General features: G+C 37.4%; 1 protein-coding gene across 4 annotated transcripts in view; it reads left to right on the plus strand.

Moving 5' to 3' along the window:
* The window catches only part of afap1l1a (actin filament associated protein 1-like 1a), a 212,973-nt gene that overhangs the window by 131,566 nt on the left and 59,498 nt on the right, over positions 1-21,909 (plus strand). For all 4 annotated transcript variants that reach the window (XM_072590975.1, XM_072590976.1, XM_072590974.1 and 1 more), the window contains 4 exons: positions 1,717-1,811; positions 3,008-3,119; positions 13,216-13,314; positions 16,790-17,001. In XM_072590975.1, the coding sequence (XP_072447076.1) occupies positions 1,717-1,811; positions 3,008-3,119; positions 13,216-13,314; positions 16,790-17,001 (518 nt within the window). The remainder of the gene's footprint in view (positions 1-1,716; positions 1,812-3,007; positions 3,120-13,215; positions 13,315-16,789; positions 17,002-21,909) is intronic.

A 21,909-nucleotide genomic window follows, 5' to 3' on the forward strand; every position in this document is an offset into this window, starting at 1 on the left:
TCAAAACCTAGACAATTTCCAGGTTTGAGCTGACAAGTGGCAAGTAATGTTTGTGCTGCACAAGTGCTAGCCAGTTAACATCTCCAAGAAGAGAGAACCTAACCATTGCTCTTTGGTATTCAATGCATCACCAACATTGAATCCATCACGGTCAACATCCTGGGGTTACCATTGATCAGAAACTGAACTGGACTTATATAAATATAGTGATTGGAAGGTCAGAATTTAAGAAAACTGCAGCAAGTAAATCACCTTCTGATTAGCGAAAGCCTCTCCACTAGGCACAAGTTAGGAGTGTGATGGAATACTCCCCATTTGCCTAGATGAATACAAACCAAAAACCACTCAAAGCTTGTCATCTTCCAAAGCAAAGCAACCCACTTGATTGGCACTACATTAACAAAAATTCTACTACTAATGCTCAGTGGCAGTAGTGTCTACCTTAGGAATATTCATGGAAGAAATACACCAAATCTCCTTAAATAGCACCTTTCAAATCCATAATCATTGTCATTTAGAAAGACAAGGACATCAGATACATGGGAACATCATCGCCTGCAAATTCCCCTCTAAGCCATTCACCATCCAGGTTGGAAATGTTTCGCTGTTCCTCTGTGTCACTGGCTCAAAATCCTGGATTCCCTTCCTAAGGGTACTGTGGGTCAACATACATCACACACACTATAGCGGTTCAAGAAGGCAGCTCACCATCACTTTCTCAAGGGCCACTTGGGATGGACAATAAATGCTGGCCAACCAGCGACACCCACATTGCATGAGTGAATTGTATAAAAGGCATTGGGGTTGTGTTGGTGATCAATTGTGAGAGCTACAGATTTCATTATTTCTCTCATTTCTTTAAGGAAGTGCCAGCACTCTGAGGCAGGCCTTGTACGCACATTGCTCTGCTGCCTCTTGGGTTAATTCCAGAATTACCTGCCACAACTACTGTATAATCCAGCCTGTCAAAATGAAAATCAAATGTTTGTGATGGTAGTTTCTGGGTTGGGTTTGGAGACTCCTAAAATTACACAACCAAGTACAGCTCTCTTCAGTTCACAGATCGGGAGTGATATGAAAGATTGTTTGGATTATTACAGAATATTGAAGCAGCAACACATTTCAGGCTCCTCAATATAATATTTTTTTACAATATTTCTTAAATGATTCCAGGCATTTCTCTGCACTGTTTCATCAAGAAGTCCATTCCATACATTGATTACTGTGTTTACAAAGAAATTGCTGATATTGCTGCCAACATTGCTATGATATTATGGGATATTAGTCTATTTTTTAAAGAAAGAGTACTAATCAAATCAAATTACCTTTTGGCTATCTGACAATTGAGATGAATTGTCTGTGACTCTGAAGTCTTATATATCCAGCACAGGAGATCTCACGCAAGAAGAATGTGTATGGCAATTGCAATAATAAAGTTCTCTGGAAAAGAACGCTTGATACCAACAATGAGTATTGTGAAGAAAACACACTTTGTAAAATTTATTTCCTCTTTTGAGCACTGCCAGCACTCTGGAATCAGTCACTATCAGCAGCTTAATTAACGGTAATGAACCTCTTATCGTGCTGCCTCCTGTGACACATGAGCTACACAGAAAATGCAAAAAACCCTAATCACTCGATGCACTAATTGCTCGTGAACAATTTTGTGCTATTTTTAGAACAGTTACATTATAAACCTTGCTTGTTTAAATGCAGATTGTGAACTATGTGACCTTAAAGACATGCAGGAGGAACATAAGGATGGAAACCAGATTCAGATGCCTTCCCAGGAAGCTCCCCATTCCAAATCAGTGAGTTGAGTGTGTTTGGGCCCTTCCTAAATGCTGCTAAAATAATCAGTATAGGAAAGGAGCCATTATTTTTTTTTGACAAATCAAATCAATAAATACTTCTAATCTTTAATATGTTGACTGCAGCAAATCTTTTTACTTCCTCAAATCATTCTTGTTCAATTGCTAACTGTAGAAGTTTCCATTTTAGTCATAATTTTGATTGAGATTAATTTCTTTTGGGCAATGTAATTAATAAAAAGTAGAGTTGTCATTAGACAGTTATGTACTGAAGAATCAACAATGCAGTTTGTCCCCATAGTTAGGGAGTCCTGTTACAGTTGAGTTCTGCATAAATGTCATGTGCAAAATATAGTCTATAAATGAAGTCTAAAAAAGTCTAAATGAAGGACAACCAAAAAAAAAGTTGAACTTTTTTTATTATATTAGACTTTAGGACTTAAGTTGAACTTTGGATTCAGTTCTTATTCAATATGTCAACCACACGATTTAATTGACAGTTAAACTTGACCAAATTTAACCAAAATGTGAAGGACTTCTGAATGAAATATTTAACTGGCGGTAAGTATGCCTTCTCACATTTAAAAAAAAATGGAATAGCAAGATTCGAGGAAAAGCAGGAGATTTCTCTGTCTTGACTGGTATGTATGTTGTTACTCAGTGGCACAATTGTCCCCAAATTGCAAGGTTTCAAGTTCGAATCCTATTATGTTCATAAGAACCAAGACTGTCACTCCCGTGTAGTATTGACAGACCATTGATCAGTAGGAGGTGCTACCTTTTGGATGAAGTGTAAAAGAAGGCCCATCTACTTGCTTTCTGATAGAAAAGATCTCATAGCACTGTTTTAAAGAAAAGCAGGGAGGGTATCCCCAGTGAATTGGTCCATAGTTTTCCTTAATCACGAAAACCAGATTATGTGGTCAATGTCTCAATTATTGTTCACGGGAATTTGCTAACGGCAAATTAGTTGCCATATGTCCTACATTATAATAGGGACCACACTTTAAAGAGCACTTCATTGGCTAGAAAATTAGGTATCTGGTGGTGGTGAAGTGTGATATAAGCAAAAATCTTTTTTTTCAACCAGCATTATTGAAGCTGATTATTTCATCGTTATCAGTGTTTGTGAGACTTTGCGAATGTAATTGGTAGTACTGAAATTCTGATTTGTGAAATAAATTTCTCTTATTCAGGGAATGTCTGATACACCACCTCCTCTACCCACAACACCACCACCTGAAGATTATTATGAAGAAGCTGTACCATTAAGCCCAGGAAAAGTTCCTGAGTACATCACCTCTCGCAGTAAGTGTCTTGGTCATTTGAGGAGGAATCATGTGAATCTATCTTGTAATGACAGAACCACCATTTGTTTTCTTACTAAATCACTTAAATGATGAGCAATCTGTGAAAAGATTGCACCAGGTATGCTGGTTCCAAATGGAACCATGGGTAAAGGATTGTTACGTTAATCCTAGTTTCCTTTCAGCTTTCAAGCCTCATTTGGACAAGGTAACTGGACTTTACTTCTGGTTGTCAGTACAGTCAAATTGATGTGGGTATTTAAATGATAATTTTGCTGGACTAATCCAGAAGTGTGGAATTATTTGCCAGGGACATGACTTCAAGTCCTCCAATGGTAACTGTAGAATTTGAATTCAATTAATTAAATAATTAATTAGAATTAAGAAGTTGAATTAATATTAGTGACCAGAAAAGTACTGAATAGTTGTAAAAACTCATCTGGTTTACTACTGTCATTGACAGAAGGAAATCAGACAGTCTTATTCAGTTTAGCATATGTGTGACTCGTGACAATATAATTGTCTCTTAGCATTCCTCTGAAATGGCTTAACAAGGTATTCAGTGGCAGGTAAGAAGGTGGCTCACCAACAACTACATAAAGGCAATTAGGAATCCATAGTAAATTCTGCTGTTGCCAGTGATGCCCATATCTATAAATGAATAAAACAAAAAAAAAGATAAGATTCCAAGCAACAGTCTACATCTGTGAATTGTTACCTAAACCAGTCATGGTACTTGTAATATTTTCTGTGCAGTCAAAGAGAAAAGTCCAACGAAACAAATATACTCTGAAATCAGGAGGGGTGAATAGTTTGTTTTATATTGTGTAATTTTCTTTATTTATGTTGAAATTTTTAATTCCAGTTTATGTACTTGACTACAAATGAAGGATAAGATTTTACTGACTCAGCAGCTGATACCATCTAGTTGTTCAGCCAGAGCTGTGTGGTTGGAGTAGAAAGCATACAGTCAGCAAAAACCTCTAGTGCTTCCAGAAGGTTTGCAGAACAAGTCTCAGGTCAGCAAGGTTTAAATGCAGAAACAGCTAAGCTCATCTTCAGTCCAGAATTACATCATCACCATTAAGTATTTATGTTGTTAATAAAATATTGTAATGTCAACAACGTACTAAATAAACCAGTGAATACTACTTTCTCAGGACCCCATTTTGCAGTCTCAGTACACTTCAATCTGTATTTGATTAGAATTCTTCTCTGAAAGGTTTGCTTTCACATTGTGATGTCCCTGGTTGTCAAAATAATCTTGTGCTGAACAGATGGTCATTTTTGGAATTGTAACTATAATCTGGATTCCACACCGTAAATTGAATTTTTGTCAATCAAGTTATAAGACTAGGCAACAAATTTAATGCCATCTTATAAAATAATAAATTTAGTAAGATGGCCTGAAATGTTTACTGAAGCTTTGCTATTTCACTGCACAGCTAGGATAGAATCTATTTGTATATGTAAATAAATCACAAAAATATTTGCATTTTGTCTCTTCCAGGGATTGTTTCAATGTAGTGACATTTCCTTTAATTTTTTTATACACAGTATTTAAAAACGATTGTGTTCATTACATTGTACTGCTTGAAATACAATTGCGACTCAAATGCCTGCTTATGACAACATTTAAACATTTGTATCTGAAATAAAGCAATTACTCGGACTATCTATGGAATCTTTCCGCGGGGAATCGGCAGAACCCTATTGAAATTTAGGGTCAGTCGATCAATTATTGATCAAATGCAGTTTAGGAAATCAATTCCCCATTTTAAAGAAATCAATCTTGTTTGCAAATCTCTTCTGATAGAAGCCATGGGCACTTTGGAAGTTCAAAATTGAAGTTCAGCACTCAGTTAAACATGAGCTGCTTAATCAGTCACAAGACGGGCTGTCGTACTGCAGTTGCCTACTGCCTGGTCTAGCACATAGTAGACATGTATAAACCTGTTATGCAGTACATTGGATGTCATGCCAATTCATTCTTCTTCTTTTAAATTCATCAGCCAAACTCATCAGTAATCATTGCAGCTGCTTTTGCTGTATTCTGCTTGCAGTGTCCCTCCTGCTTGCTGACCTTCCCAGTTTCCACTTCCCTCTCTTCCTGTCTAGTTACAAACCTCTGGCATCCTCCCTCCCTCAGATGATCTCTGTCCCAAGTCTAAAGTGAGGATTCAGGAAAGGGATGGTCAGTGAGTGGGAGGTTTGGGTTTGTGAACAGGAGAGTCAGGAAGGGGTCAATAAGCAAAAGGATGGGGTGCACAGCAAGAAGCAAGATGAAGGGGAGGTTGGTGAACAGGAATCTTGGGGAGGCAAGGAAGTTAGCTGGAACTGGGAAAATAGTAGAACATAACAACTTCATTTTGTTTACTTTCCATTAAAATTATTCCCTAGCTTATTTACAACTGATTGCTCTATGTGGTTTTATTAACATAATTGAGAGTAGGTTTTTCATCACCAAAGGTGAACAGATTAATGAGTGTCAAGTCCTTGAACTTGTGAGTAACTTGATTTTATCATCACTGAGAATAGCTTTAAAAAAACAGTACCAAACTTTTTTATACCTTGATTTCTTTAACTTCTCAATTTCTCGCTTAGGAATTTTTATTTGACCAAACTTAAAGTGTGGTAACAAGTTCTGCACACCTGAAAAAATGAACACAATTTGTAGAGCCTTCCCAAACCACAGCATATTGCCAGAATCTCTCAATTCTGTCCAGGGATTTGTATAAATATTTAAAGATTATCATTAATTGCTGCAAGTTTAAAAATAAAAGAACTGTCACTACTAACATCAGTCAGAGGACTAGGTTACAGTTAATAAGGAAATGTAGAGAAGTAATGTTCTATGTATATTGAAGCAAGGTTACAAAGAACTTAACAATGTGCTCAGTTCCTAAAGTATTCATTTTTTCTAATCTTTTTTGTGACTTATGTACAAACATGTCTTTTTTGAAATTCTACTTGCAACCCAACTAACATTTTCCAATATTCTAATGATCCCCTTTTTTTTCTAAGGAATATCTCTAGTCTAGCAAGAATTGCTGTTTCCCAAAGTCTTATGCATCCATTTCCAGAAGATCTGTATTCAGTTTGGTTAGAAATCAAATGCAATAAAAAGTGAAAACATTTTTTCTTGTTTTTAATTCAACAACATAGATAAAGGGCCAAGGTAAATAGAACAGGATATGGCCAAAGTTGAAATGATAACAAAGCTGAGAGAAATTACAAAATGACAGTCAGTGAGATTTTCAAAACTTTTATGATTAAGTGAAGATCAAGGGACAGAAGAAATGCTACAGTTTGAGACTTGAGAAAATAAGTCGGAAATTACACAATCAATCTTCATTTCAGCTGAGTGAGCATAGTGGCCATATGGGACGCTATGCTTAGGAGAAGAAACACAATTTTAAAAGAACAGGAACAATTCTAGTATTTGTAAAATAGTGAAGATAACCATTGGGAGAATGGTGAGAAAAGCACTCTAGAACCTATCTTTGTACAAAATATTTTTTTGATTTGATAACTTAAAAACCATGTGGGCAGCATGGTGGCACAGTGGTATGGGTGGCATGGTGGCACAGTGGTGTGGGTGGCACGGTGGAACAGTGGTTAGCACTGCTGCCTCACAGTGCCGGAGACCCGGGTTCAATTCCTGCCTCAGGTGACTGACTGTGTGGAGTTTGCACGTTCTCCCCGTGTCTGTGTGGGTTTCCTCCAGGTGCTCCGGTTTCCTCCCACAGTCCAAAGATGTGCAGGTCAGGTGAATTGGCCATGCTAAATTGCCCGTAGTGTTAGGTAAGGGGTAAATGTAGGGGTATGGGTGAGTTGCGCTTCGGCGGGTCGGTGTGGACTTGTTGGGCCAAAGGGCCTGTTTCCACACTGTAATGTAATCTAATCTAATCTAAAACTAAGTTATTATTATTGCTATGTTATGTCATTTCTGCCATTCTCTTTGTCAGCAACCATTTTTCAAAATACAGCAAAATTATAACATACAATAAAGTCAGCTTTAGCTCAGTGTTGGAAGTTTTGCCTCTGAGTCAAAAGGTTGGAGGAGACGGGAAGTTTGGTTTTAAATTTCATTTAAAAGGCATAAGCATGTATTCTAGGCTGGCATTTACATTCAGTGCTGAGGGAGTGTTACACAGTCAGAAATGTTATTTTCTATCTGAATTAAACAATACTAAGTGTTTCCACCATTTCCTTATGGGTTCTGTTCCATAGAGGTCTATTTGGCTATCTCCTTTGTTTCTACAGATTAGTTTTGAATTTGCTGTCATTCAAGCTTGTTGATTTCTTGTTTCTGTCAAGTTGAAATAGCTTGTAGTGTATATCTAGGTACATGATGATTGGTACAGGTTTTGCCTGGAAGATTTAACTTGGATGATACCCCAGAAGCAGATGTTTGGGTCCTGATCCTAACTGATCTTTCCATATCCTATTCATCATACAAACATGAAAAGTAAACTTACTCAAATTAACTATTTCAGGTAAGTTGCAGTTTTTGAGGGAGTTGAAGTTTTCAGTACCACCAATGTAGAATTAGAATAAGGTCATTAGAATATAGAATATTCTTCCTTAACAGGTAGTAGAGACTTTGTCTTTAAGATTGAGTTAGTTAGATTTTTGATAGACAAGTGAGTCAAGGAATTTGGAGCGCAGATAGAAAAGTGAAGATGAAACTACAGCCTGATCAGGCAAGATCTGTTTGAAAGGTGGAGTAAGCTCAGAGGACTAAATAGCCTATTCCTGTTCCTAAATCCTATGTTCTTATGTTAATGTGATGCATATGAATGTAAGTCTTGCACATTTTTCATAGGGGAAGGCCATGTTCCAGCAGGTCTCTGTTTTCTCTTGCGAACATGAACAATACGTGAAGACTATATGCTTCAGCATTTTACCAAGGGAAAAGATTTTCAGCTATCCAATGATATCTTTTCCAGTCATTTTGTAGGTGCTTTATTATCCTTTCTAGAAAATGATGGACAGAACTGTAATATCAGCTAATTCAGGCTGGAACACAGATATTCGCTGACTTCAAATGATTTATATTTCCTTCATCTTAAATCCCATTGCTAGCTTAACATCTAAAGAAATACCTGTATAAGTTTTTTTTATCAAACAAGAATAAATGAGTGAGTCCATTATTCTTTCATGTTTCTTTTCTTTTGTAATGACAGCTTTTAAAGTTTTTAGACTGCTGCACGTTATTTTGGAAGGGAATGGAATTGTTTAAAAATCACAAAGGAAGCATAGTATTGTGGCCTTTGATGAATGGGCTAAAGTCAGAGAACAAAGCATGACATTTTTCATTTATATTGTTCTTGTGGAGTTGGGGGAGGGGAAGGTATAAGAAATAGAGCTTGAAATGTATTTTCATCTCAAAATGGCACAACTATCCTCAAGTGGTTTCTCTCAATGGGCTGATTGTGAATACTTCTCTTCATCTCAAATTCTCCCATCCGTCTAATATTGTTCTAGCTCACCTTAAAAATAGTGTACATGTTTTATATTTATTTTATCAATAACCAACAAATAAAATCTTACACTGTTTTTACAAGTAATATGATTATAACAAGCAGGCTTAAAACAATAATATACAACAGTCATATAATATATAACTGAGATGTGATTCTAATAGTAGGTTACCAAGACAACAATAGTCTTGCTGTATTTAGCCTTTGTCCTGTATTGTGCTTCCATTAGTATGATGTGCCAAACCAGAAACCAAGACTTTAAGTACTGTTTGCTCTAAGCAACATGGGCACGCAGAAACCCCCTAAAGACCTTTGGCAGACAACATGGTAGTTACAGCTTTACCTTTTTCAACAAAATAAATCAAAGGAGCAAAGCACTTCAATAAGTAACCTGTGCAGTTCACAAATGCAATAGAGAGAACGTATACACAAACCATTGCATACAGTCACAGGCACATGCACATATTCATGCACACACACACACACTCCTACCTCTCCGGCCCTCAGTGGAAAAGTCGGGTTGGAGTCTGCCAAGTTTACAAAACGCAGTGCCTCCTATACACCTACAATCATGTGCCATGTGGCCTTAAAAACATTTCTGACTCAAACCTATGACAACGCTGGAGCTTTAAGAGGTGTGTTTTGTCCTGGTTTCTTTTAGATAGAGATTGAGGAGTAGGTACCAAGCAGTCCATGAGAAGATAAACAACTTATGAGCCTTGGGTTTTTTTTTAATGTTAGAATAATAGAGACAGCATGGATGTTGTCAAGGTCTCTCAGATCCAGGATTTTTAGTTAGATTTCAGCAGTTATTGCTGGGGTCTCAGCAGCATCGGAAAGCAGTAAATCTCTTACAGCTGCTATATAATTTCTGAGTTCTCTCAGAATTGTATTTCAATGTTCTTTCTCCTGGATTGGAGAACTGCATGTCAGACAAATCTGTTTTCTGAATTTGACTTTTTGCCAAGGGTGCGTTTATGGGGTGTTACTATATTGAAACAGTTAATTAGTAATAGTTATTCATTTAGTATTCTGTTAAGCTTTCCATTAGAGTTAAGTTTCCAAATTCTTCTTCTTTTTGTTGTATTTTAACTATAGTGTTTGAATAAATTGTGTTTTGTTCAACATTGAGTAGTTTGACCAATTGAATTGTATCTAGAACACAGCACCTGACATTTATTTTTAAAATAAGAAAGCTTTAAAGTTTAGGCTACCTTTCTTAATCTATTTTGAGGGGAACCAATCTGGTCCATAACAAATTCCACTCCCCAACTGCTTCCAAACAGATGCCCTGCCCTCAATCTATAGAACTATGTTAATCACCAGCAGACAATCCATAGATGCTGAACTGAAAAGTACATCGAGTTATTAGATAGGGAGAGAGGGTGACTATAGGGAATGGTGGGGATAATTTGGAGTCTGGTGGGGGAGATACAAATGAGAAGTAGAATCTGCAGAGGGAATGTCCTCAGTGCCCACCGAGATCCCCAAAGAGTGTACAGCACCTCTCACGTTTTTAAACCCATGTGCAAAAATATTAGCTGGCCTCCTTCACTATTCCTGCCCAGCTGCACATATTATTATGTTGAGGCAGTTAAAGGCTTCAATGATGCCAAGGTTGGAGGAGTTGGCTGACATCTTAATATAATATGCAGTTAGTTCAGGGTTAGGAGTTATTAGAAAAGGTGAATACTCTCCATCCTGCACACTATCATGGCTTGCGGGGTTGTAAAATTCCTCCTATGCTCCACCACCCCACCATGTGTGAAGATTCCTCGTAGCTCCTGTGATGCACACAGCTCTATAGTTTGAGGGTCTGGCATCTGTTTTTGAAGCCAGTGGGGAGTTGAATTTGTTATGGACCGGAGCTGGGTTCTAGATACAATTCAAATGTCAAATTACTCAACATTAAGCAAAACACAATTTATTCAAACACTACAGTTAAAATACAACCAAAGAAAGAAGAACTTGGACACTTAACTCTATTGGAAAGCTTAACAGAACAGTAGATAGAATAACTATTACTAATTAACTGTTCCAAGATCGTTCCCACTCCTCTCTATTTAAACTAGGAAATTGCATTTTTTTTCATTAATTGATAGCCAGGATTCTGCAGTATAATCAGATGTGAACTACTCCTGTATTCACTATTATAGATCTCAGTACATTACCTTAATTCTGGCATTCGTAAATTGAGCACATCTTATTTAAGTCACAGAAATTATCACAGCCAAACCTAAATAGGTAATAAGATTTTACAAATTAGAATTGTTAATAGCACCAAAAAAAACTATTTTAAAGCTATAAAATCTAATCTGTTCTTTCAGTTGCAAATTGGGTACAGATGTGAGCAAGAGAGTGACAATTAAACATGTTTAAAAAATCCATAGTGACCAGTAGTAAATTTGATTCCTGCTTTGTTCTAAGTTAGCTTTTCTCAATGGAATATCAGGACAAAGTTTTCATCATTGCTACCCAATGATTCATTAATGGAAAGCATATGTGTGTTGGTATCTATCAAAGGAAGGAATGAGCTTACCAATGGAAGAATAGCTCTTATGGAAGAATAGCTTACCAAGATGAACTAACTAAAACATCACCACTGTTTGAGCAAGGTACTGGAATGCAGCCAGCACTGTTGACAGTGTATTCCAGCAAGAATTCGGCTCTATAAGAGGAGGCGCCTCATTTGAAAAAAATTTGAAGACATCAGTAAAACACAAAGATTTTAAATGATTCCTCCATAACACTAAAGATAGTGTGATGTAATCCTCAAATTATATCATTTGGTTGTACTGAGAAAGCTATGATTGGTAACACTCATGGCACATGCAGTTCCAACATTTGCTGTATGACAATATGCAATTCTATCCAACAGGAGGGGCTTATTACAAGGTTCAATGGGATATTCAGGGTATTTTGGCAGCCACTGAAGTGCAGTTCAATAGATTACAGACTGTTCAAAAAATTACATACAGTAGCATCTAAAGGTCAGTGAGCATCGAGTCATAGAGATGTACAGCATGGAAACAGACCCTTCAGTCCAACCTGTCCATGCCGATCAGATTGGAGATGGAGAGTAAGCTCCGTATGCTGATTTTTGAACTGAACAATGCAGGGGGAAGGGCTGAGCTAAGTCCCAAGAGCAGCTGGATAACTGTTCTGTTAGAACTCAGGCTATGTTCTTGGAGTTGTTATGTAGCTAGGTGTTGCAGTACGGCTTTGGAAAACTACAGGAAGTTTTGCAGGCTCATAAGAAGCTGCATGCAACTAATAATCAATACAGCTGAGTGTCAGAGTTGAAAAGCTACACACAGTATTTACTGCAATCAACTGAACAAGCTTAGAGCTTGGGAAAACCTTGGGACAGGTATCACTTGCTGAAACTAGTTGTCAGTGAAAAGCTGGAGTTTTAAGTCCTAGTGTAATTTTCAGAGCTGAAAGAAGTTTGGGCCCAAGAAAAGAACCAGAACATTAGCAGTCAATGAGGTAGTCCAAGATAGAATGGTTTTTAAGAGGAAGTGTCATGGTTCAGGTGAAGAATTGGAAGCCCTTGTGAAGTCTGCTGAGACGTGATAATCCATCATGTCATTAAAGTCTATGGAAATCATTTGAAAAATCAGTGGGATCTGTCTGATCATACTTATTGTTTGATGTGCACTGTTTTCTGTTTGGTCACACTTTATTACCCACATCTACCATGTATTAGTTTGAGTGTTATAATAAATTGTACAAGCACTATAGATTGTATTAATGTTTTGACTTGTACAGTAAAGCGTTATTGTTTGTTCAAACCTATGGAAACTTGTTCTTTTATTCTTTTAATAAGTCCTATGAATATCACCATTTGCCTACATTAAAAATAAACAATTATTCATTCCAGTGCAGATCATAACATAATTTGGTGGTCTTGTCTGGGATCATCCCATAAACTTGGCAGTCAGGTTTGGTTTTAGACCAAACGTGGTCAAATTTCAAATCTAGTCAAGCTAGTCCAGAATTTTAAATCAATAAATAAAGTCCAGTAAGAAAAGCAAATATTGAAATATTAATAAGGCGTTTAAGATAATAGTCTTCAAGGAAACAAGTTAGGAGTAATGTAGTTCTATTAATATTTCTGAAAACGCATAAGTAGAAGTATGTATTTGAAGACTGTAAGCGATGGAACCATTATTAATCAAGGAAGTGTAAAACATGAATAGAACACTGCACAAGTTACGCATTGTTGGAGGGCAAAATAGGCAAAAAATATTTTACAACCAGCTCATATTTAATAACTTTTAAAATAAAAGAATATTTATAAAAGATGGTAATAGTATTGTTTCAGTAATTCAGTGGAGTTGTTTTTGAGGGGGCATCTTGAATTTTTCATCTTGCTATTTGTGAGACCTTGTGCAGAATTTAGCTACTATTTTCTACATTGTAACAATGTTTACACTTTAAGTATTTCATAAACTGTGGGGTGCTTTGGAGCATGTTGAGGTTGTTAGTGCAAACGTTTTTTTTTTGTTTTTCTAAACCTATTTCAATTTAGTCAACATGATCAGCACTGGTTCAAGATTTTTTTTACAACAGGTATTTTTATAATTCTATATATTGCCTTTCTTTCAGACAGTTCCAGTCCACCAAACTCTATTGAAGATGGCTACTATGAAGATGCTGACAACAATTACCCACTTACCAGGATAATTGGGGAACATAAGCATTCATGTAGTTACATAATATTTTCTCCTTTATTGCTTACTTTAAAAGATTTAAATAGAAATAATTGTGTATAACATATGATGTGGTATGTCAAATGCTTTAGAAATAACTCACAATATTAGGTTTTTTAAAATGGCAGATAGGAAAATATACCCTCACAGCTGACAGATCCAATTTCTTTGCAGGTGGGGATAGGAGACAGGAAAGACATGACTCATATCGGAAAGAAAGACAAAATCATCAGGATCAAATTAAGTCAATAATTCAAACAGACCCTAGTTTGTAAGATGCAATGACATTAGCCTGCAATGTGGGAGTCATACATTATTGGAATTGATTAAATGATCTTGAGGCGTGCATAAAATCTATAAAACTGTCATGATCTGAAGTTTTTTTAGATCCCCTGCTCTTTAAACTTGATTTTTAAAAAAGTGTAGATTGCAGCTATCACTGATAATTTAAAATACACCTTTGCTGGACTGTTTTGATAATATTACCCATCTGCTTCAACTTAAAGAAAACTAATAGCATCTGGTCATAAAGTTTCCAATAGAGTCCTTTGTTAGTATTTCTCCAAAGGATATTATTTCATTGTGATTCTTCGGCTGAGTTTCAAAGGTTACAATTATCTCACCAGGGATTATAAATTTAGAGTTTTATTGAGGGTTTAATTTAAAAGATTATCCAAGATTGGTGGAGTGTCTGAACAGAAAAAAAACTTTGCTTTAATAAGAAATTAACCATGACAATTAAAAGTTTGTAATGTTTTATTTTTATGAATGGGAGCTTATTTCACTTATCAAATGTGTTGAAGTGAGAGCTCTTTTAGATGGTTTGAAGTTATTTTTCATTTCCACATGGCTGCTGAGGTCTGTCCATAGCAAGTACTCGGTGAGTGGCTATACAGTTGGCAGTGAAATATGAGTGCCCTTGGAAGATGGTAGGGGCCCTGAAATAATCTTGTGTTGGCATGAACAGTAAGTGGTACAATGACAATTGGGTTGGGGGGGTTGAGGGTGTATGAGCAGTGTGGGCTAGAGGATCTTATGCCTTCTGAAAGCAGTTAAACTCATGTTGAGGCCAAGGGTAATGGACCTAAAATGCTCACTCTGAAACTTCTGGTATGTCTGACTGAAATAGTGGTGGAAGCAAAAAAAGAGAAATCCAAAGGAAGTAGTAAGTTAGAGAATCGAAGCGAAAAGTACATGGAGTTCAGGGTTGTAAATAGAATGAAAGTGTCTAACAACCACAAGCTGTTTTTGAAGAAAAATCAGAAAATGCTGGAGAAACTTGGCATCTGTGGATAGAGAAACAGAGCTAACATTTTGAATCCAGAAATGCCAATTAGTATTTTTTAAAAACCATATATTTATTTTAACTTATAAATTCATGATTTCCGTTGACGTCAGTTATTTCAGGAGTTTTTGACTGCAAGTTAGAGATGTTGCCAGGGTTGAAGGGTTTGAGCTACAGGGAGGGGCTGAATAGGCTGGGGCTGTTTTCACTGGAGCGTCAGAGGCTGAGGGGTGACCTTATAGAGGGGCGTGGATAGGGTAAATAGACAAGGTCTTTTCCCTGGGGTGGAAGAGTCCAGAACTAGAGGTCATAGGTTTAGGGTGAGAGGGCAAAGATTTAAAAGGGACCTAAGGGGCAATTTTTTCACGCAGAGTGTGGTGAATGTATGGAATGAGTTGCCAGAGGAAGTGGTACAGGTGGAGGCTGGTACAATTACAACATTTAAAAGGCATCTGGATGATCTGGATGGGTATATGAATAGGAAGGGTTTAGAAGGATATGGGCCAAGTGCTGGCAAATGGAACTAGATTAGGTTAGGATATCTGGTCATCATGGATGAGTTGGACCAAAGGGTTTGTTTCCGTGCTGTACATCTCTATGACTCTAGCTCTAACGCATCTTGCAAATCCTCATTTCTTCAATTCGTGTTTGTGTTTTAAATTTCTGAATGCTTTTAATTATTTTACAAAATCTTTCAAAGGAATGACCAGTGAACCCATTTATATTTGAATGAAGGTGATATCTCAATCTATATGTCACCTGTGGAGTTTATAAAGAGTTTGCATAGTTTTAAAATTCTTTAAATAGGAAGCTCATGACTCACCACAGGGGTAACTGTACCCTACTGTGCAAAATCCCTTGATTCAATCCTAGCTTTGAATGTCATTCAAATTCAAGAGCATTCAGTAGTGTTGCCAGTTCTCAGCTGGGTTATTAGGCATAACACTTGAAGATAATATTTTGTTCTGCTTGTGGAATGTTCTACAATGAGAAGGCAGCTCTGGCTGCACGATTACAGAGTAGTATTGATGACGGCGATGGAGAAGTCAGCAGCAGAGGCTTTCATGCACACAATATGACATTTGGAAGGATGAGTTGTTCCAATCTGAACTCATATCATGTTCACTGACTGTTTTCTCCAAGGTTTTCACAATATTATGAGATCTATTGCCTGGTGAGCATTACAAAATACACAGGATATGCACTCAGCCATTATTCAATTCAGCAAAATTAAAATTTTAAAACAATGGCAAATTACAAAAGATATGAAATGAAAACAGGAAATGCTGGAAATACACAGCAGGATCATCATCCGATACTGGAAAAGATTAATTAACACTATAGGTGTGGACACTGTGACCTTGAAGCATTTCCTTCTAACAACTAAAGCCACATACTATCATACAGCTCTGTTGGACATTACTGCACTCAATATAAGAAGACTGCTTCATATGATCAATGAAGCAAGCAAACAAACCCAGGGTATTCTTCAGATAATTACCTTTCTTTCTTATTCTGCGAATTTTCTCACTTCTACGTACTATTGTAGATGCACAATTCTGGCATAAAGCTGTCTTGTTACTGCTCACAGATCAGTCAGCGCCTTGACCAAGTGAATAAATGCAAGTGGATATTATTCATGTACATTTTTTCAGAGACAATTTGATAATGAAAGGTATTACAACCAGGCCTTGTTTTTCAATTGTTGTTCACAATTGCATATTTCCATGCATTTCTTACCATCTTATGTCAGCTTTTCTGACAAAGGTTTTTTAATTGAGAGTTTTTCTTTCCTGATGTCAGTTACAAAATTGTTCCTTCAGTTGAACACAAGGATGGAATTATGTTTATAAAATAAGTCAATATTATTAGGATGAATAATTCTTTAAATGAAAGTTAAATATGCACTCTGTTCCATTTGACTCAGTCCAATGTTAAATATATGAAGAAAGTAGAATGTTGATGCATTGTATAGAATTATGATATAATGAGTTAGTTTGGCGAGGGGTCCAAAAGTAGCAGAGAGAGAATGAAGAATAAAAGACAAGATATACTGAGGTTAATAAAAATGTAGACAAGACTATCAAACACTACTTAGAACTATGTCTTGACAAATATATCAAAACTGCTGAATCTCCTGCAGATTGTAATGGTTTGTTGATAATATATTAATTGCTTCACATAGACAATGACTCGGATGTAATGAGCAGTGCATATGAATCTTATGATGAAGAGGATGAAGATGGGAAAGGTCAACGGCTGACCCATCAGTGGCCATCAGAGGAAGCCTCCATGGACTTGGTGAAAGATTGCAAAATCTGTGCCTTTCTGCTGAGGAAGAAGCGCTTTGGGCAGTGGGCCAAACAGCTCTGTGTCATTAAGGAAAACAGACTTCTGGTAAACTGATTGTTGAACTTTAAACTTGGAAGGGCTTACTGTTGAAACACATTAGAATTTTAACCAATTAACTGATAGGTCCAAGAGGAAAGGTTTCAGGACCAAGTCAAAATAGCCGCACGGCATTTTTAACAAAAATCTAAATGCAGCTTTAAGTGGAAACTATACTTTCGAAGATATATAATATTAGCTTGATGTGTACCACTTCTTGTGAGTAGATTCTTTGCACTTGTAAACTTAAAGCCTAATATCCCTCATATATAGAAACATCTATTTTCAAATTTAAATCCAATTCATGAACCAACAACTGTCAAGAATTCATAGTTTTAAAACATGCACTTTCTGAACATCTGAATTTGTTAGCATAAACTAGGAACTGTTGATGATACAACTATAATAATAGGCTGGATTTTCACAGAGTCAGTGAGATTCATTGGAAGTATGAAAATCGCAGTCAGGATTTCTAACCACATTCCTGGAAATTCTACTTAAATATGTAGGCTGGTTCAGGTTGCATGTCTGCACCCCAGGCTCTCAGCCGCACAGGCTCCATTGTAGAAATGCGCATGGTCTAAGTTGTCAGCAATTTTCGTGGAGTTGGGCCAAACTTTTAAAGGACTTGAGGTTCACAGAACCTCAGAAGTGCCATGATCCATATTCTGAATAATAGAAGCCTTTGAAAGGTAAGCTTAACATGTCTTTCTCATGTCACCTTATATAAAACTATGTCACCGAATCCAGCAAGACCTTTCATACCCCAAAAATCAAGCTATAGGACTTCAATGCCCATTCAGTAACCTTACATAACCAATGAACCCTACAGTGACAATACGATTTCTTTTAGAAGCTTTTAAATGTGTCTTTCAATCATAACTTTTCAATACCTTAAAAAAGTCTTTTCAGTACAAGATAATAAAATGGTCAATCATCCAAACCCTTTAAAGTACTAATCGCAGAAACTCTGTTAGGAATACATTGAGGCTTGGCTGACAGCCCACATATCACTAGACTGTTGAAACAGCTCAGCCTTCGAGAAAACATTGCTTGATTGACAGCTCTGACAGTGATCTGTTCTATCAATTGCATGATGCTTACTTACACAAGGTAAATCAGGTGCAAGTGCTTTCAGTTTCTGTTATTGATATTTTAAATGATGTATATGATTAACATTATTAAAGAAGCTGTTTTAAGACCATGGAAAGGTATAAATTATATTTTAAATAACATTTTAAACATATCCCTTTGTCAATGTCGGAATCATTGGTTTTATACAATGGGCATATCAATATATAAGTGGTATAGCTTGCCTTGGATAGGATGAAAGCCCGTGGCACAGCATGAGTTGGTATGGATGAGGAATGAAGAGTGTGTGGGGTGTGATGGGTGAAGTCAAGTGGGCCTTACTAGTTTCTTATAACTGTGATGAAATCCCACAGCACAGAAGTGAAACTTTTAAACAGTCTGCCCTCAGACCAGTTCCACTACAGAACACACCAGATGGCCTCCTTCTTTAGCGACCGCAATTTCCCTTCCCACGTGGTTAAAGATGCCCTCCAACGCATCTCGTCCACATCCCGCACCTCCACCCTCAGACCCCACCCCTCCAACCGTAACAAGGACAGAACGCCCCTGGTGCTCACCTTCCACCCTACCAACCTTCGCATAAACCAAATCATCCACCAACATTTCCACCACCTCCAAACAGACCCCACCACCAGGGATATATTTCCCCCCCCACCCCTTTCCGCCTTCTGCAAAGACTGTTCCCTCCGTGACTACCTGGTCAGGTCCACGCCCCCCTCCAACCCACCCTCCAATCCTGGCACTTTCCCCTGCCTCCGCAGGAACTGTAAAACCTGCGCCCACACCTCCTCCCTCACCTCTATCCAAGGCCCTAAAGGAGCCTTCCACATCCATCAAAGTTTTACTTGCACATCCACTAATATCATTTATTGTATCCGTTGCTCCTGATGCGGTCTCCTCTACACTGGGGAGACTGGGCGCCTCCTAGCAGAGCGCTTTAGGGAACATCTCCGAGACACCCGCACCAATCAACCAAACCGCCCCGCGGCCCAACATTTCAACTCCCCCTCCCACTCTGCCGAGGACATAGAGGTACTGGGCTTCCATTACCGCCGTTCCCTCACCACCAGACGCCTGGAGGAAGAACGCCTCATCTTCCGCCTTGGAACACATCAACCCCAGGGCATCAATGTGGACTTCAACAGTTTCCTCATTTCCCCTTCCCCACCTCACCCTAGTTCTAAGCTGCCAGTTCAGCACTGTCCCCATGACTTGTCCGGACTTGTCCTACCTGCCTATCTCCTTTTCCACCTATCTACTCCACCCTCTCCTCCCTGACCTATCACCTTCATCCCCTCCCCACTCACCCATTGTACTCTCTGCTACTTTCGCCCCACCCCCACCCTCCTCTAGCTTATCTCTCCACGCTTCAGGCTCACTGCCTTTATTCCTGATGAAGGGCTTTTGCCTGAAATGTCTATTTCGAAGCTTCTTGGATGCTGCCTGAACTGCTGTGCTCTTCCAGCACCACTAATCCAGAATCTGGTTTCCAGCATCTGCAGTCATTGTTTTTACCCAGTCTGCCCTCAGTACCCAGCAGCCCTTATGGCTATCTCTGAAATCCTTCTGGGGTCAACTAGCTTGACTGCAGCTTGCACATTTCAGGAATTTTCCCAATTCTCACTACCTTCCTTGAAGATAAAAATCCAGCTCAATGGATTGGTTCACCATGTTTCAGTTGACATAGCTACAGGAAAACACATGGTTATGCTTTAGAGGAAATACTGATGAGGAATTGTGTAGTGGGGAGTACTCGAGACTATCTGGTATGGCTATAACAGGTTCACAATACTGATTTGTCACTTGAGTTATACGTGGATGCAGGTCTTATTCTAACATTAGATATATACCTATATAATATGTAAAGTGTAGAATAAAACTTTCTCGACTTTATTGCAAAATATTTTCCTAAACGTGTCTCAGAGTTGTATGTACCCCGTCAGAGTGATACTCTGTTTCCCACATTATCCTGTGACATTCCTGTGATTGTTCTATTCTTTGCCAATTAAGACCAAACTGGGTTAATTTTCATAAAATATAGGTTCACCATAATGAAATTTTAATACACCTTAATTTCTTTTGATGACAATTAAGAATATATTTTTCTAATGCACCATAAACTTCTGGTTTAATTATGTTCAAGAACACTTCTTCAATGAGCTTCCAATATATATTCCTGCAACATATAATGTAAGATCAGAATGCAGGTGGGTTGGAATGCAAACCTGCTGTCTACTTATTGACTTTTCCATAAGAGTGGAATTTCAAGACCAAGGGACACATTTTCAAGGCAAGAGGAGAGAGATTTAAAGAAAGGCGTAAAAGGCCATTTTTTTCACACAGAGGGTAGTTCATGTGTGGAATGAACTTCCTGGGGAAATGGTGGATGTGGGTACAATTATAACATTTATAAGATGTTTGGATAGATACACGAATAAGTAAGGTCTGGAGGAATGTGGACCAGGAGCAGACAGGTGGGACTAGTTTAATTTGGGATTATGTTCAGCATGGACTGTTTCCATGTGGTTTGACTCTATGACACTGTGAATTTCTAACTTTAAATAGTCCATTGTGCTAACCTTGCAAAGGGACAGTTTTGGAAGATCTGTTGTTAGCAAACCTTTAATGGACAAATTTCAACCACATATATCCATGTTAAAAAGACCGATTAGCTAATATGGTGTAGTGTTTCAAAGGGAAAATGGAACAAAAAATGACTACACATGTAAGCCAATCAAGTTTTCAGTCTGAACAATTTGAAGCAGTGCAATTGGTATTCAGAAAATGAATTTGTTCCATAATTTGAATCTGATTAGAACATGCTTCTATGAGCAAATGATATTTTCCTTAACTTTAGTTGATACAGCAAGAAAAAAATTTAAATTCATTCAGTTTGCGAACCGAAGACGGTTTTGAAATTTTAGTTCATAATTTTTCACTAGTTTATACTCCATTTTGACACTAAAGCATGACTTATGCACTTAGTGAACAATGCTGTAGTTAGTCTGTAGCCCTGGCTTCTCTTGAAATGACGTGACATGGTATGAGGTAATTGTGCTGCTATGCTCTTAAATACAGGCTTAACATAGCTCTTTATTTCAATATATAGTTTTATTGATTGTAATTAAAGCTATCAGTCAAAAAACATGCAGAAATCTCAATTGAATTTTGAGAACATTTATAAAGTAATATACATATAGAAGAGTATCATCTCCAATGATGACATTCGTGATGATTTCAGTTTTTGACCTAATGCTAAAAATTATATTTGTAATGGAACATTTATAATACACAAGGCAGTTTCAGGTATGAATAGTTTGGCTACAGATTAATGAGACTCTGTTATTCATAGGGTGCTAAAGAACTGTTTCAATAGATGTCTGTTACTGGAAAGTTTGCTTCAGCTTTATTTTCATAAATCCCGATTGAGATGCAAGAATGAGTTAGATGTATTTAATAATTACAAGTGTACGAGATAACCAGCACAAACTGAATAAGTCGACACTGAAGCTATTCATTCCTGAGTTTCAGTGGACTTTATTGCTGTGTTTTCCAAAGCATTGTTATTTCACCTGTGCCCATTCTGAATACTTGTCTGAGTTTCAAACCCACTTATCTGAGCTGGAGATGCATTTTGTTGACACTTTTTTTAAAAAAGGATTGATTCTGTTTGAAATGGTCACCAAAGAGAAATTTGTTGTTTGTTTTTACAATAGAATAAGCACTTGTTAGGATTTACATTCTTTAAATTGTGTTCATGAATGAGTTTTTTCTTCAAATCAAGTGTGTGTGATCATTCTCTTAGATTGTCAGAAATTTAACTTT

Source organism: Chiloscyllium punctatum, chromosome 20, assembly GCF_047496795.1.
Source record: "Chiloscyllium punctatum isolate Juve2018m chromosome 20, sChiPun1.3, whole genome shotgun sequence".
In the NCBI taxonomy this organism is placed as follows: Eukaryota; Metazoa; Chordata; class Chondrichthyes; order Orectolobiformes; family Hemiscylliidae; genus Chiloscyllium; species Chiloscyllium punctatum.